We start from the raw sequence: 25,828 nt of genomic DNA on the forward strand, positions 1-25,828 counted from the left end.
ATTTAAGCTTTGTACTTAACTTCTCTACTTCATCTTAAGCTCTAATACAAGCTCTCTTATAAAGGAAGTTCTCGGGGAGAACTTAGATTCGAACTCGGAATTCGAATAAGTACTTGATCTTCGTAAAAAATCATTCCAACGAGAAGATCTAAAAAGAAATATACTTTATCTCCAAGGGGGAGATTATATTTGACACAAGTACGAGTTAGCCAATTATTTCTTGCACTTTAATTGGATCTTGGCTAACATTCATTCGTGCTCATAAAATAATTACGAAGTAAAAGTGTAATCCCTTCTATCATCTTTAGTGTTCCAGGGGATTATTACTTGTCTCATATAAACACTTCGTAATTTGTCAAATCTTAAAACGGATCGTACCAGTTAGACAATTACTTAACGCTCTTTAATTGGATTTTGTCTAACTAATAACGTACATATAAAATATTATGAAGTAAAAGTGTAATCCCTTCTAACATCTTTAGTGTTCCGGGGGATTATAGCTTGTTCCATATAAACTACTTCGTAATCATCCGTTAAAATTAAGGACGAATCAAATCCATGAGTTAGCCAATTAATTTATGCTATTTAATTGGATCTTGGCTAACACATATCGTGTATATAAACAATTACGAGTCATATTGTATAAGCCCCTTCTAACATCTTTCAGTGTTCCGTGGGGTTATACTACGATATCTATAAAATACTCGTAATTATTCGTCCAAACTTCGAAAGCACAATCTTAAGCCAATTACTTGTACTTATTTAATTGGATCTTGGCTAAGACTCATAAATCTTATAAACGTGCTTGAAGTTAAAAGAGTATACTTTGGCCTTATAATCGTCAATATACAAGTATACCTTAAAACCTTAAGTTGATATACTCAAAGGTAAAATTATAACTCCGAGGTTGTAATTAAAGTATTCTTCGATCTATAAATACTTAATTGAAAGAAGAAGAATACTAAAGAAGTCATAAGCCGTAAGTGCTTAATATAAAAAGGGACTTCTTATATTACTCCACAACTTTATTTAATCTATAAAGGAGTAATCATAAATATACTTGACTATCTTGTTTTATTCTAAGTCAAGTATAACTAATTAGTTTTAATATTCTTATTTGGATATTATACTACATGTGGGCTAGTACAGTAACATACTAGTTCAAAACAAATGTTTTCCTACTTGTTTTGTTTCGTGGATTGTCTTGTTAGTTTTGTAGTGAGGTGAAGTGACGTGAGGTGATTCTCGTTTTAAGACCCAAGTCCTAGACGTACTAACGGAGGGGGGGGGGAGTTAGTAGTCTTCATACCGTGAAGAAGAGGAAAGACCCAAGACCGGATTACTAAGATCCAAGACCGGCAAAAGCTAAGGAAGCCAAGTCCACACAAAGGCTCTACAACAACTTTGAAGAAATAGCGGGGAGTTATTGTCTAAGATAAGTTGTGTAGGTAATACATTTATTTTGAGGTGGTGACCCTTGTGTTACGCACCAAGATAAATACTTGTAAAGGGTGTAAAGGCTTCTCCGCCTACTAAAGGAGTGAGTTTATTATAAGGGAAAATCCCGAGTCCGGGAGAGGAGCTCGGGGACTGGAGTAGGGGTGAGCGAATCTATTAGAGGTTGCGCCATCGCGAACCAGGATAAAATCACCGTGTGGTATTTTCTTTCCTTGCACTTTATCTTCCGCACATATAAACTGCATAACAACTCGGTAAAGTTTTAAAAAGGGATAAAATATTTTTAAAACGCCTTAACAATTTTTAAATTGATAATTAAGCTATTCAACCCCCCTTCTAGCTTAAAATAGCCCTCATACGGGACCTTACACTTTCTTTCTTTTTCTAACTCAGTTTTTAGAGATTCATTCATTTTAAGCCTTCATCTCTAACATAGAAAGCATCATCTCTATCTTTCTGAGTTTGATGGAACATAACTAACACTTTTTCTAAATAATCATTCCTCTTTTTATAAGCAAGATTTTCAGAAGTTAATCTTTCACATGTTAAAGTTTGATCTCTATAACTAATCAACATGGTTTTAAGATATCTTCTCAACTCAGTAATATCATCAGTATGAAAGGCATAAGTTGTTTGAGGTATTTTTAACTCAGCAGCTTCATAACTGCTATCAGCATTTTCCATCAAGGCATAGTTCACCTCACTTTCAGAATCTGAAGTGTCTGTCCAGCTTTTCTTCTTGTGACAAGAGCCTTGCCTTTGTCACTTTTTCCTTTCTTGCAATCAGGAGATATGTGGCCTTTCTCACCACAGTTGTAGTATTTGATATTTGAGTAATCTCCTCTGTCAGACTTTCCTCCTTTGCCTTCAGATTTTCTGAAACCTTTCTTATCGGAACTTGCACCTTTCCTGGAAAACTTCTTTCCCCTTCTGAATTTCTTGTATGCAATCTTTGTGATTCCTTTCACCATAAGAGCACATAGCTTCATCATCTCCTCATCAGGGTCCATCTCAGATAGACTTTCAGCTTCTGAATCTTCATCACTATCAGAATTTGATGACTCAGTATCAGACTTTGTGATGAGAGCCTTTTCTTTGCCTTTCTTTGAGACAGCCACTTTAGGGTATTCCTCCTCAGCCTTAAGAGCAACTGTCCTTGACTTTCTATCATGCCTCTTGCTTCTTTGATCCATCTCAAGTTCATGAGTCTTGAGCATACCATAAATTTCATCAAGAGTAGTTTCATCAAGAACATAGTTGTCTCTTATAGTTGTGGCCTTCAAATCCCAACTTTCAGGAAGAGCTAAAAGGAATTTGAGATTAGTATCTTCAAGATCATATTCCTTATCTACCAGTGACAGATCATTCAAGAGTTTGACAAATCTATCGTATAAACCAGTCAATGACTCATCAGGTTTTGAGTCAAAGTGCTCATACTCTTGAGTGAGTATAGTCCTCATGTTCTTCTTAATTGAATCAGTTCCCTGGCATCTTGTCTCCAAGGCATCCCATATCTCCTTTGCAGTCTTTAAGTTATTACCCTGTTTGACATGACATTATCAATGGCACTGTGCAGCAAATATCTTACCTTTGCATCCTTTGCAATAGATGAGATATCTTCAGCTGTATATTCACTTTTCTCCTTTGGTACAGTCTGTGCTGGCTGATCTGCAACTACAACAGAGAGCTTGGTTGGCTTGTGTGGTCCTTCATTATTTCTGTCAAGGTATTCTGGATCTGTTGCTTCCAGAAACATAGACATCCTCACCTTCCATATGGGATAATCAGAAGGTTTCAGTATGGGAACCCTAATAGTCTCATATCGATTATGGATTTGAGTCTTTGGAGTTTCTTCAGTTTTGGTGGGCTTGGTTAGAGTTTGTACTTCTTCAGACATGATTGTTTTTGGATCTTTACTGTATGTATGTTAACAGATTGCTCTGATACCACTTGTTAGGTCACACACACTGTAGAAGGGGGTTGAATACAGTATTTACTACAATCAAATCGAATATAAGAACTCAAGTAACAAAACACAGATTTTATTCAACACAATAAACTCTGTTACAAAGAACTGTTCTCTCTCAGTGATGAATAAATTATCACGAGAGCTGCTAGGGTTACAATGAATAATAATCTCGATTATGATAACACATATAGTGTAAACCCTATGTCGGGGACCTCGTTTCAAAAAAATACGCCGCCTGGGAGTATATACTACACAGTTACAAGATAATCTTCTCATTGATATCGAATACAATTCTGCTTCCTAATATATATCAATCAGTTATCTTTTCTTCCAAGTATTATAGTCTTCATAGAATTCTTCTCCATGCATATCTCTTCTTATATTTGTCTCGATCTTCTTTCCTTTCAATCAGCCGTTTTCCTTATCTGAACGTCTCCTTAAGTCCTGATATTATCTCCTGATAACTTAAGTTCTGACAACTTAAGTTCTGATATCTTAAGTCCTGACTTCAGTATAAGTATTGTTTTCCAGTTAAGTACTGATTTGTCCTGTTAATTAAGATTTGAAAAACTAAACATAAATCATATTAGACATGACATCACAAATATATCTAACACATGTCTTCAGAGAGATGGGTCATGTTATTCCAAGGCAGGGTCTCCGTCAAGGAGACCCTTTATCTCCATATCTTTTTATTCTGTGTGTTGAAGGGTTGTTTGCATTATTATGTAAATATGAAACTCAACGATTGATTCATAGCATAAAGGTCAGTCGTCAAGCTCCTATAGTGAACCACTTGCTTTTTACAGATGATAATTATCTTTTTTGTAAAGCAAATGAAACAGAAGCTTTAAGGATGGCGGATCTGATCCAAACTTTTGAAGAAGCCTCAGGTCAACAAGTGAATCTCATGAAGTCTTCAATAGTTTTTAGCTCAAATGTTGGTACGGAGTGCAAGGAAAAGATTTTCCAATCGCTTCAAAGGCATGAGGCGGATGATGCTGTAACTTATTTAGGTTTGCCAAATTTGGTTGTCCGTAATAAGTCAAGAGTTCTTGGTTTATTGAAAGAGAAAATGAAGCAAAGAGTACAAGGTTGGAAGGAGAAATGGATCACGCGGGCAGGTAGAGAAGTTCTGATAAAAAACTTGGCACAAGTTGTTCCAACCTATGCTATGAGCACGTTTTTGGTACCTCTGGAAATTACTAGATATTTTGAGAGAAGTTTATCCAGGTACTGGTGGGGTGCAAAATATGACGCCCTCAATCTCGGGGTTAGGAAATGAGGACTCACACACCTCTAATCTAATAATTAAATATGCATAAACCCCGATTAACTACTAACAGGATCAACATGATAAAGTATGAGATAAGATTACAACTACCAATCACAAAATATAACTTACAGGCCCAAAATATTATTAAATAACCAATATCGATTCCGGCTGGGAACCGACAGATAACCCATTGTATCTTTATACACTTCTTTCTAGGCGCGAGCTCACTCATAATTACCACTACATGCTCTGGCAACCGGAAGCCCTCAACACGGTAGGGACCACCAGGTACGCTCTTACGAGCAGTGCGCCTAAGCCTGGCCATCTTCTTACTTAACTGCCATGGTTAGATTAAAATAAAACAAATGAGTATAAAACTCAGCAAGTAACTTTATAGCAGTTCTACAATATCAAATCACAATATGCTTTACCAACTCAGGGCATTCTACTTTATTTGATCTAGGTGGCAGATTTCCATCTTTTGGGTTAAGGAAAAGTTTCTGAAGAAAAGTGTGGGGCTTTCAAGGAACAAGGCTCAAAGCAGGACGAAAGCCGATATTCATCACAAATCATTAAAGGATCAGAATAGATCTTTTAATAGAGGAAAGCAATAGTATTTCAAGATATAGAATCAATCATATGATCAACAATTTCAAGAATCAGGGTTCTCGAGATTTAAGCTCCATAATAACATAATCAACTATTTTCAAAGCATTATAAACCATTTTCATTTCCAAAAATCAATTTACTGAACAAAAGTTTCAGTTGCCTTTTTAAATAATCAATTAGAACCCTTGATTGGATTACTTTTCTTTCCATTTCATTATGTACGGTTGATCAGCCCGTACCGACCTCCATCCGGTCATTAAGGTACCAATCGACATAATTTCAGCCTTAAGTTGGACTAGCCCCGCTAGCCTCTTACCATGACTGGACTAGTCCCACTAGCCTCTTACGTCCCAATCCAATCCATCAGGAATTCATTTGGAAAACCTTGAGTTAGAAAAATAAGTAGGTTTTCAAAAATCCATTTTATCATTACCAAGCATTTGAAATCATTCGGACTCTTTCAAGTCAAAACTCATTCTTAATTCAGATCTTAAGGAAACAAAGTTCAGGGAGTGATTCAAAGATACGCAAGGAACAATTCATAAGAATTCTGTATCAGGGATAACAAAGCACTAAATTAGAAGGATCAACATTGGTTTAGGGATCAATAGGGTGATCAAGAGAAATAGGGTATCATTAAACAAGGTTAACAAGGATAATCAAAAGGTTCAATACAATTCATGGCTTAATAGGTAACTTGAACAGAAAGGACAAATTATCGAAGGGTGAAATCAATAGGCTTATCAATAACAGATTATCAAGAACAAGGGTACTTTAAATCAATATCAGGGTTTCATAAAGCAAGGGTTTCATACTTAAACAGTTCAATACTCTACATGGTATGAACAATATTCTCTTTATATCCATTTACACAAGTAATCAGAGTTACTTGCCTGAATTTGCTTTCCTGAAGGTTGAACTACTGCCACCTAGTAAATCTTTTCCTTTCCTAGTCTGAATGCCCTCACGCTCCGAATCTACAATAAAACCAAAACCTTAATTAGATTCTCAACTCTCAGTTCCCGTAACGATCACTCTATATGATAACTCGATTATATCCTTGACTCGAGCATACGAATATAGCTTATACATATAAGCACATAGCACATAGCATATCTCTTTTTCGTAACTTTTATATCCTTATATACTTAACAATCGAAGCACACTTGCTTATTCTTAGCTGTTTCTCAAATCACACTATTATAACTCTTACGAGTACAAGATTTATTCACAACCAAGCATTTACGTCCATAACTATCACTTATATCTTTTAAAATCAATCAACTTAGTTTCCTTTTTCTTTTGTTCCTTAATTCGAACCACATACTACAATCAAGCAAACAAATTCATAGATATTCACTTATACACCTTCAATCATCCTTTTGATCATCAAAACCAAGTTTTTGACTTTTAATCCCTATGGCCTATTCGGCCTTATCACACAAAATCAACCAAATACGCACTTTAATTCACATAAACACATAACTCATTCAAAACCATTAAAGAATCATTCTCTTTTCTTTTAATCATAAAAATTCGAACCATAATCATATATATATACAATCAAATTTCTCAAAATTACACCATGCATCCTTATTCTTAGCATAATCCAACTTTTAAACTAACACCCTTTTCTTTATCAACAACCATTCGAACTAAAACATACATACATGCTCGCATGCAATTCAATTTCAACTCATCATTATATCAAACACTTCATTTTTATCAATTAAACCAACTAAATTTCTTAACACAATCCAAGAATTCGAATTTCACCTAAATCACAACATGCATCCACTTATTCATCAAATTAATCCCTTTTTAACTCAATTCCCATTCGGCAAAAACTCAAATTTACATCTCAAGGACAAATCAATGACATGCATATCTTGATCTTCTTTAAAACTAACATGCAATCACTTTTAGGCCATATAAACTTAGTGTTTACCAAGATAAACTCACAAAAATCAAATTCCTCTTCTTATTAGCATAAAATCCGAACCTAAACTTAGCATGCAACAACAATTTCATTCCTTTTTAATCTAATAACAATCCATAATCACTTTAAACAAGTTAACTCAAATCAATATCTTCAAAGATCAAAACCATTTGGGTTTTTCAAGAATGACACATGCAATAATCGAAATAAGTGTTTGGTATAGTAGAGCTCAGTTTTTAACAACATGGCTCACCACCGGTTCACCGGAGTTCATCACCGGTGGCGGTGGCATCTCGGTGGTGCCCTCATTCGAGGGTGTCCAACCACGAAACCCCCGATTTCCATCAATTACGCAAAATAACTAACATGCACATCTTCTCTATCATTTGTTTATAAAGAATCAAGCTTAAACAAGATGTCATCAACAACAATAACAAGAACCAAGTGGTTCTCGGGTGAACACACACACACCGAGCACACACATCACACACACATCGACATACAAGTGGGTATACACACATGCACACACTTCTACCTACATATAAGTGTTTAGCAAGAAGATTTAGGGATGATTGGTGAGTTTGATCAAAGAAAAGAGAGGTATACCGAGAGAGAGTGAAGAAAGTCGAGAGAGAGAGAGAGTGTTCGAGTGAGAAGGAGAGAAAAGAGAGAAGAGAGAAAGTGAAAGCACAGGAAAAAGAAGAAGAAAGAAGAAAGGGAGTGAGTTTATATATCACTCAAAAACAAGGGTAATTTGGTAATCTTCTAATTCCTTTTTCACTCTTACTTGTCCCATCTTTTTACTAAAATAAAACAAGGATTAAATATAAAATATATCTCTCTCGGGAAGTCGAGAATTATTGAAAATGACATTTTTAATACGTAGGCCTCAAAATTAGCTTTTTAACCATTACTCATAATAAGATTTTGAGCGAACAGGTTGATTTTATATGAATTTCGCAAACTTGCTTTAATAATAACATTTTTCACATAAATCAATTTAAAAATGCAAAGATCAACAATCAAATTCACTCATCATTTTTAAAAAGTCTCTAGGACCACTACGAAGATCATAGAACAAATCCCATGTTTTAATCTTACTCGAATGATTTTATAAAAATGCACGAAGGTTAATTAAACCTTTATTTAAATCACGTAATTCCTTTAAAATTTACAAAAATTGTCACAGATCACATAGCCATGCACACAGACAACAATCTCACATATATAATCACATAACGACTCAAGTCTGATCATAGAATCTATCCCTCTTTAATCTTTATCCTCTTTTACGCGTACTGGGTCACGTTCAGCCTGATGGCCCGACGCTCAGCGTTTCGATTACGCTTCTTATTCTCATTATCAATCAACACGTCACTTAGGACAAAATACTTTATTACTCATTCATTTCATTCAATCACACATAATTCACATTTTATATTCTTTAATTCCAAACTAGGACGGATTCCGTTCTACCTGACGGCCCGACACCACAGCTATACTTCTAAGCTGACTCTTTAAATTGGAACGTTTATATCCACACTCCTAAACTCTAGTGTACATAAAAGACAATTAATCAGCACTTAATCACATAATTATAATCACAACACATAACACATACTTTATTGACTTAATTACGTCGTAAAATTCTCAGTCGTCACAAAAAAGAAAATTCGAAGTCTGGTATTTTTTGGATGAACTGGGAAAGATTAAGTGAGCACATGTCCAAGGGTGGATTAGGGTTTAGAGACTTACGTGATTTCAATCTGGCTTTTACGACGGAGCATTTTGAATATTCTTGTGGGGGATGAGAGTGAGGTTGACTTGTTGTATTCGAATGAAGAAAATAGTGGAGTTTATATAGTCGGAAGTGCTTATCGATTGCTTCAACATTGTAAAGGTGCATGGCATACAGATGATAACAGTAGTTTGTGGAAATCAGTTTGGAGGATAAAGGCACCACCTATGGTGTTAAATATGGTGTGGCATTCTTTATCTAATTGTTTACCTACAAAAACTGCTCTATATATGAAACGGGTGCTTGTATCGGTGTTGTGCCCGGTTTGTAATGGCGATGAGGAGATGGTATTTCATGCTTTAGTGGGTTGTCCTTTTGTAGGTCAATGTTGGAGGAAGAGAAGTAGAGTGTATCAAATTTCAGGAGACACCAGCTTTGACAGATGGCTGCAGAGAATGTTTAGTCAAACAGATAGAGAAGAGAACGGGGAGATTGTTACCTTATGCTGGAGTATTTGGCAGGCCAGAAATAACATGCTCTGGAACCAGAAAAAGGGTGAAGTGAATTTTGTAGTCGGTTCGATAAAGCAGTATCTTGCAGAATGGAAGAACGCTCAAGTAATGTCAACAAAGGCTCTATACTGGGATGTGGAACATGGTGATGGAGCAATTTCTTGGGTGAAACCTAAAAAGGATGTAGTCAAGATAACAGTCAACGCTGCGATTTTCGCTGAGAGCTCTAAGTATGGCATTGGATTATTAGCTCGTAATGACAACGGAGAAATAATACAGGGGCGTGCAAAGTTGTATCAAGGAGCAGTTCGTCCAGAATTTGCAGAGGTCCATTGCGGTTAAGGAAGCGTTGAGCTGGGTGAAGGGAGGGGAATGAAGAGAAGTAGTGGTTGAGACAGATTGCCTGGCAGTGGTACAAGCTATTAGGAGTAATGTCAATATGAGTTCTTCTTTTGGCCAAAGTATTATGAACTGTCGATTGATGATTTTAGCTCTAAACATTGATTTGTGTTTTTATTAGACAATCTGCTAATATGCGGCTCACTATATAGCTAGACAGTCATGTTCTTTTCCCTGTCGAGTATTCGATAGGAGGGTTCCTAGTGAATTGGAGTCTATTTTGTTGGCTGGTTTATTTGAGTAATGTAATTCCTTCTCGTAAAAAAAAACTAAGTCCGCTCTAACCTAACTCAACAACAACTATGTATATACCCGAAGTTTTATTAAGTTTTTCCTATAATATATCATCTATTTAAAAGATTCGTTGAATCTCATATAGCGATTGAATGAACGGGGCCTATATTACAGATAAACATAACCTCATTAAATTTTAATATTACAGATGTTTTAAAAAAATCAAGGTTTCAAAACTCGATTGATTTGAAAAAATGAGTATTCGGAAATTAAAAATCATAAATAAACGTACTTATATATAAGCTTGTACTCAATTAAGTACTCAAATGTTAAAAACATAAATTAACCAAGTACTCAAATTTTAGAGATTTTGCCAAATATAACTTATTTCCGAGTTTTATAAATTTTGAAAAAAATAAGCAAGTACGCGACACCGAAAAAATAAATAAATAAAATAACAAAAATTACAAACGAATCCAAATATATAAACAAACAATAGAATACAGAGTACCACCCTCTAAAACGAGTCAATTAGCCATCTTCTTCAACAACTCCCTCTCTCTGTCGCACAAAAAAACAAACAAACAATCAAACAGCTTACAAACAACGACTTTCTCAACTCCCCTCCTTCAAACCCAAATGTTCTAACCTAACCAAACCAATCAAATCAAAAATGGGGTGTGGCAACATCTTCTTCACTCTAATCACAACCTTCTCAGTAGCACTAATCACCTACAACGTAATCATATCAGCCAATGCTCCACTCAAACAAGACTTCCCAGGCCCATCAAACCTCAAATCAAGAACTGGGCTTGTGTTTCCCCAAGACCCAGTTATTAAAATGCCAGTGGACAAACAATTAGACCCAGAAATCAAGAAAAAGAGACTGTTTCATACAGCTGTTACTGCTTCTGATGGTGTTTATAATACTTGGCAAACAAGAATTATGTATTATTGGTTTAAGAAGTTTAAGGATGAACATGGGTCTGATATGGGTGGGTTTACGAGGATTTTGCATTCTGGGAAAGCTGATGGTTTGATGGATGAGATCCCTACTTTTGTTGCTCAGCCACTTAAAGATGGCATGGATCAGGTATTTTTGTAATTTTAAATGTGTTTTTTAATTTGGGTATTTGTTTCTTTAGCTGAATTTTGGTTTTGTATAGGATATTTTTTTAAGGGTTTAAGTTAAAATGCGAAAAAGATGTGAACTTGGAAAGAGGGGTTGATTTAGTTCATTAGAAGAAAATGTGTTTGGCCTTATGTAAAGCAACAGTTTCGATAAAGTCCAGGGAACATCCTTCATAAGTGATATTTGATCGTATTGTGTTTTACAATTGAATTGCTTGTTGATTTAGGACAGAACTTTGGGAATACTGACTAGTGTTAACTTTTCTTGTTTATCACTATATAATTCCTGATGTATATACTAGGGGTGTAAATGAGCGGAGCCGAATTTCCAGACTTTAAGGTTTGATTGAAAAGTTCGGGCTCAAACTCGACCAGACCATAAATTTTGAGCTCGAATCTTGGCTTCACATAAGTTCAATAAGCTTTATTTCGGCTCAAAAACTCGACTGGACCATAAATTTTGAGCTTGAATTTTACAATGGACAATTTAGAGCCTTGTTTGCATGATTACATAATATATATGCGATAACAGTTTCGTTGATGTTTAAGTTCCTGAGTATTATCTTTATATGGGTTATATTATCTCAATCCTTTTTATAATTGTGAAATTAGCTACTTTTGCCCCGAAGACATGTTACAACTGTATTCCAGGGTTGACTTGTGTTCAAAGAAGTTGTGGATAGTTGTTCTTAGGATTTAGAGTGAAAATGTTTAGTGCGAAAAATGAAAGGTCCAGTTAACTCTGATCTCTATTTATTATTATTGAAATGATAATGAGTTCATCTATGTAGATGTACTAAGTTCATGAACTTATGTACTCTAAATTTGTGCCCTTAGTCTTTATGTTGGTATACCAACATTCTCATATTGATATTTTGAGTTGTCCTTTGTCGTCACTAATATCTCAACAAAACTTATAATGCAATTATGCAAAACTATTATAATGGAAAGGATTTTGCCTGGTAGATTTTACCAAATTTTGTGTGAACTGTTTTTAAATCTAATATGAATTTATATCTTCATTACAGGGTTATATTGTTCTCAATAGACCTTGGGCTTTTGTACAATGGCTACAACAGGCAAATATTGAGGAAGAGTAAGCAACCACCTAGAGAAACAGTTTCGCCTCTAGCGATTTTTGCTTGGCCTTCTCTTCTCTTTGATAAATTTGTATCATTAAAACCACTATTCAATTTCATGCAGCTACATCTTGATGTCAGAGCCAGATCACATTATAGTAAAGCCCATACCAAATTTATCTAAAGATGGCCTAGGAGCTGCTTTCCCTTTCTTTTATATTGAACCAACAAAGCAAGAGACCATTCTCCGAAAGTTCTTCCCTGAAGAAAAGGGACCAATTACCAACATTGATCCCATAGGAAATTCTCCTGTTATTGTTGGGAAGGTACATATAAACTGTAATATCATCACACGGCCTCCTTTTTTACTTTATTATACATGTACGTTTGTTTATTTATTTTTTTTGTCGTGAATCGTGTAGGAAGCTCTTAAAAAAATTGCTCCAACTTGGATGAATGTTTCCTTGGCAATGAAGAACGATCCTGATGCAGACAAAGCTTTTGGCTGGGTTCTTGAGATGTAATTGTACATAAACTTTGGGAACCCATAATATTCTTCTATTTTACATTCTTTATCTTACACAGTATTATGCAGGTATGCATATGCTGTGTCATCAGCTCTGCATGGCGTGGGTAACATCTTATACAAGGACTTTATGCTTCAGGTTGTTCATGTTTTCATTTTTAATGTTATTTGTGGATAATTAAATATCATTTGTTGTTCTAGGGTCCCATTGTAAATTAGCTAAAAATGAGAGATCTCCATAGGGTTGTTGCAACATGAACATCGGGTTTTTTTTTAATTAAGGGACTAATTACAAAGATGCTTACATGGGTAAATCACCTTGTTTCTTTCGTATGTTTGCATGTGTTGTTTGAAAGGAATAATGAGTATTTTACCTCTTCTGCTCTTCATAATGAGATGATAAGTTGTCCTAGCATATTTAAGCTCATTTTAAAGAGTGCTAAAAACTAGTTTGTTATTACTCTTCACTGAATAGTAATAAAATTTCTCGAAATTAAAAGTATTACATATCTTATATTTCTCCTAATCTGTCTTTTATATGTACTATCTTTTCACAATTTTCACATATCTGAAGTGTACAACTTCACAAGTAAACGTAACTGCAAAACCGAGTATGTATAATTTCAAACATTCCTGGTGCTGGGTGTTCTTCTAGTTTAATCAGCATAAGAGATGTTGTGTATGCGTGCTGCTCGTCACATTGTTACCTTTTTCCAGTCCTGATACCTTCATTGAGCAGTCTGCTTTCCAGCTTCATGCACATCATATCATATTTAACTTAAAGACAAAGGAGAAACCCCATACCTGTGAGGAAAGGAAATGTATTCAATATATTTCCTGCTGTACATTTCTTGGTCTTGTTGGTCAGAATTCGGGATTCTCTGAGCTTGACCCCATGTAAATTTTGATATTGACATGTATGAATATAAAGGAAACTTGATCGACACTCTTTTGACAACCTATAAAAACAGAAACAGGATATAGAGATAAACATTTGTATAACGAAACACACTTATCTTGTATGTTAGTATGTCCAATTTCTTAGATTTTCTTACAGGAAGATAAACTTCTCGTGTTTATCCTTTTGTTTTATGACAGTTTCCACATTAATATCAAATTTATTATATTTGTTTTCTGGGAGAAAAGGCTTGATTTGTTATGATCATCTTCATAATTATATATTGGGGATGTGGATTTAAGGGGGAGGGGAGGTCAGAAGGTGGTCCTATTTCATCTATTTATATTGATAAAATAAGTGGATAGGAAAAATAGGTGTTCAATTAGTATATTATATTTTATTTTTGATGACCAGAATCAACATTAAATTATAAATATTTTTCCAGACTTCTTTCAGAAAAGTTTGTGCTAACTCCTGTATGCACATATGCGGACATCTTTTCTATAGTGTGTTATAGTTGCTAACTGATTCATGTTTTTATGTTGCATGTTATAATTGTAAGCAGATAATTTACGCTAATTCTGTACTTCATTTGTGTTACAAACATTAACAGCCTCCCTGGGATACAGAGATTGGAAACAAGTATATTATTCATTACACATACGGCTGCGACTATGATATGAAGGTATTCACTTTTCACTGATGTTTTCTAGCTGTCCTGTGGATCTTATTAGTTTTTTAAAAACCTGCACTTATTTTAGATCAAAGAAAACTTTTTACGAGTCAGAGAGGGTGAGTAGTTGTGTTTGAGATATCTTTTTATGATTTTTTTCCTGGCATGTGATAACATCATTATTCCGTAATATCCAGGGTAAATTGACATACGGAAAGATCGGTGAGTGGAGATTTGACAAAAGATCTTATACTGCCACTTGGCCTCCGAGGAACCTCCCAATGCCTCCTCCTGGTGTGCCAGAAAGTGTTGTAAGTCATCATTCATGTGCTTAGAGGCTTCTTCCATATAATGCTACACTAATAGTACATTTTTTTGTTAAAAAAATGCTTTCTTTTTATCTGTGAGTAGAAGCATAGAGCATCATTACTTTTGCTGATAGCTGATTATTGCTAGATGGACTTTTCTTTGGCCATTAGTTCCCGACTAGTAAGATTTTGTTAACTCATTGTTGTTTAAAGACTAAAGTCATCATTCTTGTCTTTCTGAAGCTTCTCTAGACAACCCTAGACTAATAGTACATGTTCAGTTTGTTATTAGCTGCTTTCTTTCTGTCTGTTGCGTAGAAGCATAAAGCATTATTATCTTAGCTGATAGCTGGTAAATTCTAGATGGACTTTTCTTTTTCCATTAGTTCCCAGCCATTAAGATCTTGTAAACTCATTGTTGTTAGAAGTCATCATTCTCGTGTTTCTGAGGCTTCTCTATACAACAATAGACTGGTTGTACATTTTCAGTTTGTCATTAGCTGTTTCTCTTGCTGCTTTCTTTGTCTTCGAGTAATTGCATAGAGCATTATAACATTTGCTGCTAGCTGTTTATGGCTAAATGGACTTCTTTTTTTATTTTTTCCATTAGTTCCCTAGTAAGATCTCGTGAACTCATTGTTGTGTACAGTGTAGATTGTAACATATATAAGATTACCTCGTACGTTAGTAGTGTCAAGTGTCTGATGCCAAGCTATATGGAGTCAGAGTCAGGTACAAGTATTAGACACTTGGTTCTGTTTGGTGCCAAAACATCTTTCTCTACTTTACATTAAGAACTGTATAGAAACTGAATCTCTTATTAATGACATGCCTCTATTCTCTCAATGCAAATATTGTGAAAAAAGGATTTCTATTTCTTTATTTAGATATGAATTTAACGTGCTCATCCTAAAAAATTAATGTGGACAGTTGGACTTCATATTTGAATTACAGTACCCTGTATAGTAATCTGGCTAGCGCACTAACCAAAGCATTTTTAGAAATTATGATAAAGAAGTCTTTTTTATTATTTCATATGGGTGATCATTAGAATCCATGGCCTAGGGAAGTGACATCCATTGCACTTTGTATGAGTACTTACAGAACGTCTACCCAAGTGGTGGAACCTATATCATATACTTGTTTCTAGCTGCTGCATTTGGAAACCTTGCCTAATCAAAATGGTTGACGCTGTCCTACTTATCTATTTATTGACATGGCAGGTTACTCTGGTGAAAATGGTGAACGAAGCCACTGCCAATATTCCCAACTGGGGCGAATCGTAAAATGGGCTAATGCACGGATGCGGTTTGAGCTTTTACAATTTTTTTGTGTAATTATACCACTTCAACTAGGTTTATGTGTAACAAGGGATCATTGTTTGTAGCTTACATTCTCACTCATGATCTGGGATCGTCGATGCCTGTATCTACAAATTATAAAGTGTATACCGTTTTCTTTAACTAGCTTATATTACTTTCAAGTCGAACTATATTGGCGTGTTCATATGTTCTGCAGGAACATTAGGAAATCTAAGTGAATTTTGCATATACTTTAAATTGCACTGAACACCAGTTAATTATCTTTTTATTGTTAATACATATGATGATCATTTTCTAGACTTTCGTATTTTCTAATGTTAATGTATTGTTTCCCATGGAGCAAGGACTTTTAATGGTTAAAAAACATATAGTATGTTTGACAAAAACTTGTAATACTATTTATCTATCTATATTATTATTTTAAAGATGAAACATTAAAAATTTAGAAATTTAGTTATTCATTTGTCACTCAATCTATAACCGTCAACCAAATTGATAAGAATCTTTAGATGTAATTTTAAAAATTATTATTTAAGTAATATAAGATCCAATCCTACAAGCAATATATTATTAAAATTATAAGTTATAATATATAATGATAAAAACGATTAGGAACATCATGTTTACATCTATAGATTATTAATACGTGGTTAATGACAAAAATACAACTCTTATTAGAATAGTTTTTGTTAATATCTTGAAACATCCTTTTTAACACATTAGGATTATGGTAGGAAATCCGAATCGAATGAAAGGTTCAATAATAGCCTAATAGGGTGAAAGAGAGACGGGGTTCTTATTCCCGTTAACATCTCATTAAGAATAAATTAAATGTAATTATGTATACTTTAAAATTTCCGTCAACCATATTCATGAGAAACATGTCTTGTCGAAAATAATAAAAATACAATTTATAACTTTCATTATAAGATAAATACACTTCATATTATTTCGTTAACTATTTAAAAGAGATTTATCAAAAATATTTTATAAAATTATTTGCGAACTTACAAACTCCTGAATTTTTTTACAAAAATACTATTTTATTCTGAAAATATTTACAAAAATACGATATTGCATAATATGTTACATTTATTTTGGATTATGCAACCGTTTGCATTTCGGGTTGTATTGTATATTATATTTTCAGTTATAAATTATATTGCCAATATAGTTATAAACCTGCAAAATGTATTTTTATAAATATTTTTCAAAATTCAAGTTAAAGATATGTTTGCAAAATGATTTCAAAATTGCGGAACGTATTTTTATAAATATTTTTGGAAAAAATTTGCAAATTTTGAATATTTTTGGAAAAACCCTCACGGTATGCAGAATATATACGGTGTGCAAAAAATTAGTCGATCCCGAGTTGTCTTCTCTTCAGGCGAAAATGGTTGCCGATTCGACTCAGTTCAGTACGGCCGTCTGAGGTATAATTCTTTCTCCAATTCAATAAGTTTCGAGCTTAGTTAATTGGTATCGATATTTTTAATTTGAGTTTAATTTTGAATTAGTACAAGTGTAAAACTAGGGCTTGTTTTAATTACTGATTATTAGCTTCAATTTATTTAACTGCATTGTGTTATGTTATCTCTGTTTTTATGTATAATTAGTCTAGCTACATATAATTTGTGTAAACATAACAAAGATGATCATTGCAAACTGATTGTAGGGAATATAAAATGAGGTTTTTTAATTACTATTGTTGTTGATTTTTTCGGAAACTGTTAGATGCGTGTGGGGTGGGGATATGGGGTGGTGTTTACAGTTTACGTGGGAGGACTATAAAATCCGAATATAATGTTCGTGCAAAATGTACCAGTGTCAAGCGTAGCCTTTTCAAGGCTTAAACGTAAAACGCAAGCTAAATATACTCATATCTGCTTTGTCCACAGCGTTTATTTATTAATACATCATTGGAACTGTGAGCCAGACAAAACGAACGGTTTCAGTGAGTTGGAATGGTGTGATCCCAACATGTTTCCACAAGTTTAACTTGGAATTTAGTTCTCCCGATTTACTTTCTATCACTTGTGTCCTTTAGAGCAAGTCCAACAATGCCCTAAACTCATGTCCTAAACTAGAATATAAGGCATTTTGTTTAAATGATTGCTCCAACAATGTCCTAGTGGTGCCTTAAAACACTAGGACATTTATCAAATGCCTCATTTTTAAGGTATCACTAGGCATGCCCTATTTATTTTATATCAATAAAAAATTTCTTTCCCTCTCTTTTTACACATCTCTTCTCTCTCATCTTTTCTTTTCCCTCCAATTTTAATTCAAATATAATATTATACTAATAATAGGGCGCCATTATAAAGCATATAGTTGGAGTTAATATGCAAAAATCATGTCTTAAATCACTAGGACATTATATTTTATTATATTTATAAGGCATCTAGTAGGACATTGTTGGACTTGCTCTTACTATAAATGTAAGTATTTATGTCATTTGGTCCAATCTTTTTAATGCATAATGTTGAAAATAAAGTAAAATTACATTCTATAATATACTTCTTCCTTGTTCCTATTTATGTCTTTCACTATTCTCCTCCAATTCCACACCTTCAATTTTTCCTATTTACACATTTCACTCCTTGCTCACCTCCATTTCGTACCATCCAACCCTACACAACGTAAATGGACAACTTCCAAAACATGTGGAAAAGAAATACTTAAACCATTACTTATATACAAAAGGCGTATCGAGGATGATTAACAAATTAAAGTGAGGACAGTAATTAGATAAAGTTTAGACTGTACCACAATTTTATTATTATATTAGTGTAGTTGGAATAGGATTATTAAGAGAGTGTCCATGCATCGGAAGTAGATATTTATAAATCATAATTGTGGATTTTAAATGTTTTAGTATTCCGTGCCAGAAAAACTGGATGTTAAGTGTGGTGTAAATGCTTTACAAAAAGATTATATCATTCTGTTTTACAAGAGATAAGATATTAACTAACATTTTCGTATTCAGACCAGAGTTTTTCCTTCAGAGATGTTAAGTTTTTTCTCGAAAAATTGACACAATTAGCCTATTTATTGTAAAATTGTACAACAAATAACCGGTTTGTAAAAGTTGGCCAAATATGGCCGTTTCTATCTGCCACTGCAAACTGCGTAACAGAAAACTAATCCAGGACTTAGAAATTCGGCCACCATCTTACCTAACTTATATTAAATAATATAAAATATAAAGCATAAAATTATATGCTCACAGTAATCGAGTAACTTTACCATACTTGGCTGATGTATCCCAATCTGTCATCTAAGTTAGAATTTGAAAATATCATGATACGCAATTATGAGTAGGGGGTATATTATTAATATTTATTAATTACTCCATTAGATAATGCGTAATCAGTATTATTAAATAATATTTATTCACAATACTTCGTTGTGATTTGCGTAACAGGTTAAAAATGAATATAATAGCCCACTCCAGATTGCGTATTATGTAATACCCCTCTGTGACTTGCGCATTCGATCAGCTATAGTTGACCGAAATTCTGAAATCGGTTATTTTTGTTAATATTTATTAAAAAATGGTTAAAGTTGTACTTTACCCGTTTTTCTCTTGATAATCATACTTTCTAGAGATTTGATTGTTACCTCTTTTTTTTCAGTTCTTGTTTGGATTTAAGATTCTCTGTTAACATGTGTATGGGCTAAAATTCGTAGGTCCAGTTTGACGAGAATATTTCTTCGCACAAGTTTCTGAATTCAGTTCACTAGATACCTGTACTGTTCTTGACTTTACTGCCTGAAAGATGGCACCAAAGAAAGTCATAGCTATATGTCAGTCTGGGGGTGGTTTTGAGGTGGGGAAGGATGATTCAATGTCTTATATAGGGGGAGAAGCTTATGCAGTTGATCTTGATGAGCAATCCAAGTTGAGCCAATTTAAGCAAGAATTAGCTGAGATGTTCGAGTATCATGTTGATAGCATGTTAATCAAGTACTTTCTTCCTGGGAACAAAAAGACACTCATCACGATATCCAGAGAGAAGGATCTCCAGCGCATGGTAAATTTCTATGAGGAGTCTGGCCAAGTCGAGGTGTTTATTTTGCTCAAGGAAGGTGCTGCTCGAGATGTGGTAAACACGCCTGTGATTAGGTATATGCAATCTGATGCTCTAGATGTGTTAAATATTGGCATGTTTACAGTACTGGGAAATTAGTTTTTATAACTACTCATATTCCCTCCGAAGCTCTGTTACCTGGACTCTCCATTTTGCCTCAAGTACCTATGTCGGACACTTGACACTCAGACATGACATGGGTATGTACACTTGGACTCTTATATTGAGTCAAAAACATGTGAAATTTTCAAAATGTTGTTGAGTCCGGCACTTGGACATGTATCCATGTGGACACTCCCTTCAGAGTCCGGGTAACGAAGCTCCATAGTGCATTGGTTGTGTGCTATAGAAATTATGAGGAAGTGTAGAATGGACAAACATATGAACAAATTTGTTAAATACTTTGAGTTACTATATTTAAAGAGATATAAATAGAATACAATTAAATATATATAAATAATTTTTATGATATTGCTAAATTGTTTATGGCCGGTGAAGCTTTTGATATTTTCCATGCATTTCTATAACTAGGAAAGAATATTTTATGCATCTGTTTAAATAAATTTTTTTACATTAGTTAATTGCTCATGAATATCACATATTTTTAATTTTTCAATTGCTTATATTAAAATTTTAAATTTTGACAGTTTGTAATTAAATATATGTATTTTTTAAAAAGTTTTTATTAGTTAGATAAATTAATAATTGTGGATATTATAACTATTATTATTAACTTCGTGTAACAAAATCTGAATAAAAATTGTTAATTAATACTTCTATTTGAAGAGGGTGTCTAATTGTGTGGATATTGTATCTATCATCTGATTGTGTATATCTTGTTATTAATAATTAATCCAGAAATGCATATTTTTATGTTTATACATTATACTATACATAAGTATGTGTGAATAAACATTTGGTAAGTACTGTTAATTAATTTATGTATATAGTATGTACATCATTAACAAATTTTTTTTACATAATTTAGTGTCTACATAGGATATAGGTAAATTTAATATTTTAGAGGATGAAAAGCCTGGCATGCACCAATTTGTGTAACTTATGGAACCAATCAATCATGCAGTTCAAGTAGGGCAACCACAGAACTCATGGCTGTTTCACATGAACGATCTATTATTGCTGTAGCTGATGATACAACTGATATCGAAATGGTCATAACAAATGGGTCAACGCCAAGCACAGAAGTTAGTGATATCACTGATGAAAATTGTCGCAATGCTGTATTGCAGTGGGAAAATATTATCACGGGTGTCGACCAAAGATTTTCAGACTTCACTGAGTTTCGTGAAGCTCTGCATAAATACTCCATTGCACATGGATTTACTTACAAATTTATCAAGAATGATTGTCAGCGTGTAGCTGTTAAATGCAAAGCAGAAGGCTGCCCATGGCGTATATGGGCATCAATGGTATCTGGCACACAGTTATTCTGTATAAAGAAAATGAATTCTACACATACATGTGAAGGAGTAGCCGTAAGAGCCAGGCATCGGGTAGCAAGGGACTGGGTTGGAAATATAATCAAGGAGAAGTTAAAAGTTTCTCCAAATTACAAGACCAGAGATATTGTCAGTGATATCAAACGGGAATATGGAATTGATTTGAACTATTCTCAGGCATACCGGGCAAAAGGACGTGCAAGGGAGAAACTGCATGGTTCTTATAGAGAGGCATACAGTCAACTACCTCTTTTCTGTGAGAAGATAGTGGAAACCAATCCAGGTAGCGTTGCTACATTCACTACCAAGGAGGATTCGAGCTTTCATCGTCTATTTGTTTCATTTTATGCCTCAATTTCTGGTTTTAGACAAGGGTGCCGTCCTCTGCTTTTCCTTGACAGTACACCTCTGAACTCAAAGTACAAGGGGATATTGCTATCTGCTACAGCAGCAGATGGCGATGATGCTCTATTTCCTGTGGCTTTTGCTGTAGTTGATGACGAGACTGATGACAACTGGCATTGGTTTCTATCCCACTTAAAAGACATAGCCTCAACACCACAACAAATCACATTCATAGCAGATTTTCAGAAGGGTTTAGTAGAGTCGTTGCGTGAAATCTTTGGTGGAGGAGCCTACCATGGATATTGTATACGTCATATTGCTGAGAAACTTAACCAAGATTTGAAAGAGCCATTTTCTTATGAAGCCAGACGTCTTATGGTTCAGGATCTGTATGCTGCTGCTAGTGCACCAAAACTTGATGCTTTTGAGCGATGCACTGAAAACTTGAAAGCTATATCTCCTGAAGCTTACAATTGGGTCATACGTAGTGAGCCAGATCACTGGGCAACCGCTTTTTTTGGAGGAGCAAGGTATGGTCATGTGTCATCTGATTTTGGGCAATCCTTTTACAGTTGGGTATCAGATGCAAAGGAATTGCCTATTACTCAGATGGTTGATGCATTACGAGGTAAGCTGATGGAGCTATTCTATAGACGTAGGGTTGATTCTAGTCAGTGGGAAACGAAGCTAACACTATCTATGGAAGAAAAATTAAAGAATGAGATTTCAAAAGCAAGCTCTTTTCAAGTATCTCAGTTACATGATGGCACATTTGAAGTTAGAAGTGATTCTGTTGACATAGTTAACATAGAGCACTGGGACTGTAGCTGCAAAAATTGGCAGATTACTGGGTTGCCATGCTGCCACGCCATTGCTGTTATTGTACTTCTTGATAGGAGTCCCTATGATTATTGCTCGGGATACTTTACTGCTGAGAGTTACCGTGCAACATATTCAGAGTCGATCAATCCAATACCTAATGTAGAGGGACCAGTGATGGGTGAACCAACAGAGACAACTTTTATTGTAACTCCTCCACCAACTAAAAGTCCAAGTCCAAAGGTTGGAAAGAGGAGGAAGCGGGATGGAACATTTGATATAATTAGACGCACACTCCAGTGTAGCAAGTGCAAAGGCCTTGGTCACAACAAGAGAGCATGCAGGTTGGTTTTTTTTATGAGAAACAGTTTTATTTCAAAATTTTATATTAAGTTTTTGGCCTTGGTCCCTATGAGTCTAATATACTGACAAGTTATAAACTCATCAAATATATGCATTAACAAGTTTATTTTCATATTTATCAATCAATTACTGTCTCTAATCCAAAAGCTGGTGATACATAAAAAAATAATTGTGTTGTACTATCGTAAAATTTTAGCTTGTAACATCTTAGAGGTGATTAGATTTGTCCGCAGTGTCCATCTAGAAGTGAAAGGTAACGTGTGGAAACTGGAGCTTAGGAATTGAATAGAAATAGTAACTGTGTTGTTTCTGTGGGAACAAGAAACTGGATTGTATACAATAAGATTTTTATTCTATAAGAAGGTGGAATAGGGTTATCATCATTTTAAATATTTCAGGTTGATGCAACTGATTTGGTAATTAGATTGTAATGGTTTGTATTTTGTCTTGTTTTTTGCAAAGGCTTCTAAGTTCTAGGCACCCTTGACCTAAATATCATGTCATTGGAGTATTGAAAGAGTGAATCTTTTAGTTAATTGAACTTGGTGTATGAGGGGATCACAATTCTTTGTATACCCTTGATACATTACTACTATAACCTTCGCGTAACATGCTAGAACGTAATAGTAAATTAGTAATTTTTGGCTCAGCTGTAGAAAATTTCCATGATTTGTGTAACTTAATAACATTGAACCTACTCATTTACTGATTTTGGAGGTAGTATTTTAACAATTACATCTGATCTGATATTTAGGGATCTTACATAAGATTTGAGGCTGATGACATCTCCTATTGCTCACTGATACAAATTATTTTTAATTTGCAAATCATTCCTGATAATGGGATCGGTTGAAAGGATTATGAACACCATGTTATACTTATTTATGCATCCAAAATATTGAACCTACCCAAATCATCCACTTATAAAAGTCAACATAACTCAAGTTACACTTATATTCTAATATAAGTATATAACCCTGTAATTTTGTTATACAAAACCTTGCAACCTCAGTTTTTTGCAAAATTCACCCTTAAGCGTATTGTTCTCTATAAGTATCATTTCTTAGTTTCTTGTTATTAGCATAACCCAACCATGAACTCTGTTGGAGTTCTACTCTTCCACACATGTGGCATATAAGTATGCGAGGTATCCGCTTCGGAGCATGGCTCTATGTGTTTTTTCCTTTAAAACATCCGACTCTGAGGAGGGTCTTGGTGCTCATCACCTCTAAGGAACTTGGTCCTTGGACTCTAGTTGTGGAGTATAGTGGGACCATCAAGCTTTATCAAATGTCCTCATTAATTGCTTTCGAGATTCACACTGTCTCTATATTTGCACTAGATAAGCATGAGGATTTCATCCACTACTTTAGAATACTCACTTCCTCGTATAGTCATAATTATCTAGTTGGGGACATGTCCATCCAAATGGTGCAAGTTCGGTGATTCTCTCTTCTATATCTCAAGAATATCATATACAATGGAGAGATGGCAAAACACTACAACTACCTGTTCTGCACTTCTGTAATTTGAGGGTATAGTAAGATGTAATGGTGCTAGACTATGCATTATAATATATTATAGCTAGTTAAATCTTAGCCTTCTAGTTTGTTCCATTGGCTTCTAGTAAAATGACATTTCTGGTGTATTAGTTGATGGCAGTCCTGTAGGCTGTAACTGAAGTACCAGTCTCAACTTCGAGAATCTTCTAGTCCATATAGGTGATTCCAAAATCCCAGTCTGTAATTGGTGATGCAATGCTATGATATGATGCTTTGCACCTTCTCTCTTTTTCTTCCTCTGGCTCCCTGCAGTCTATCTTCTCTCAACAAATTTTCTACGTATACACTTATATGTAGTAAATATAAATTTTCTCCCTGTCTGACTACAATTCCCTGGTACTTAATATCTTGGTCCAAGAAAGGAAAGAGACATTACAACTGGGCCAAATAAAAGATTGAATCAATTAGAAAAGATAAAGATTCATGTAGTTCATGTGGATGGAGTTGGCATCAACTTGGATGTACTTTTTCGTAAAAATTGCATAATGTGATGAAATTCGTCTTATAATGTTTCTCACACCAAGTATTACATATACTTACAGAACTTTAATTTCTCTGCTTAAAAGACGTGTTGTTGCATGTAGATCTTGAATCCTTTTTTGTCACCAGAAGTCCTCCCATTTAAGTTCTGGTGATGGTTCTGACCTTTTTTTTTGCTTCTGCATGCAGCAAGGTCAGTGAAGATGGTGAAGAATCATCAGGTCCTTTTCCCTCATCAGATGTGACAACAGAGGAAAGTTGAGAGGAATATATAGGTGATACTTAGTTTCTTCCCATTGTATGTAGTCCGTCTGAAGTAGGGGAGGGAGGAAATATTTTTTCTTATTGAAAGCTTTGTCAATCACAGAAGACTTTATCTAATGACGCTCAATGACATGCATCTCAGGTATTGATGTTGTTATGCAGAATTTTTGCATTCAACCTTCTTGGCAGACTAGAACTAAAAATTGGAATAGGGCTGTTGAAGATATTTTTTTTATGACATCAAAATCTTATACTATTATTTACTGTTTAAGATTTGTTACATTTTCCAGAGGAATATGCAAAACAGTGAATTGATGCACTTCCTTTTTCTCTCTACCTGTGTTTGGTGCTCAACTTTAATCATAACTCA

The 25,828-nt window shown here is 34.5% G+C and overlaps 2 protein-coding genes across 3 annotated transcripts; both read left to right on the top strand.

Annotated features, from left to right (window-relative positions):
- Positions 1 to 10,643: 10,643 nt before the first annotated feature.
- Positions 10,644 to 16,255, top strand: LOC141697481 (hydroxyproline O-arabinosyltransferase 1). The gene is made up of 8 exons (XM_074501886.1): positions 10,644 to 11,227; positions 12,294 to 12,361; positions 12,469 to 12,670; positions 12,767 to 12,864; positions 12,940 to 13,009; positions 14,382 to 14,453; positions 14,639 to 14,752; positions 15,973 to 16,255. The coding sequence occupies exons 1-8, from the start codon at positions 10,808 to 10,810 to the stop codon at positions 16,033 to 16,035; spliced, it is 1,107 nt and encodes a 368-aa protein (XP_074357987.1). The 5' UTR covers positions 10,644 to 10,807; the 3' UTR covers positions 16,036 to 16,255.
- Positions 16,256 to 17,382: 1,127 nt separating this feature from the next.
- On the top strand, positions 17,383 to 25,777 carry LOC141697774 (uncharacterized). Of its 2 annotated transcripts, none has more exons than XM_074502319.1 (4): positions 17,383 to 17,504; positions 19,765 to 20,200; positions 21,250 to 23,137; positions 25,384 to 25,777. In XM_074502319.1, the coding sequence occupies exons 2-4, from the start codon at positions 19,854 to 19,856 to the stop codon at positions 25,393 to 25,395; spliced, it is 2,247 nt and encodes a 748-aa protein (XP_074358420.1). In that variant the 5' UTR covers positions 17,383 to 17,504; positions 19,765 to 19,853; the 3' UTR covers positions 25,396 to 25,777. The 2 variants fall into 2 exon arrangements, with proteins under 2 accessions (XP_074358420.1, XP_074358419.1); XM_074502318.1 differs by having other exon boundaries at positions 21,250 to 23,133.
- Positions 25,778 to 25,828: the final 51 nt, after the last annotated feature.

Source organism: Apium graveolens, chromosome 11, assembly GCF_009905375.1.
Source record: "Apium graveolens cultivar Ventura chromosome 11, ASM990537v1, whole genome shotgun sequence".
NCBI lineage: Eukaryota > Viridiplantae > Streptophyta > Magnoliopsida > Apiales > Apiaceae > Apium > Apium graveolens.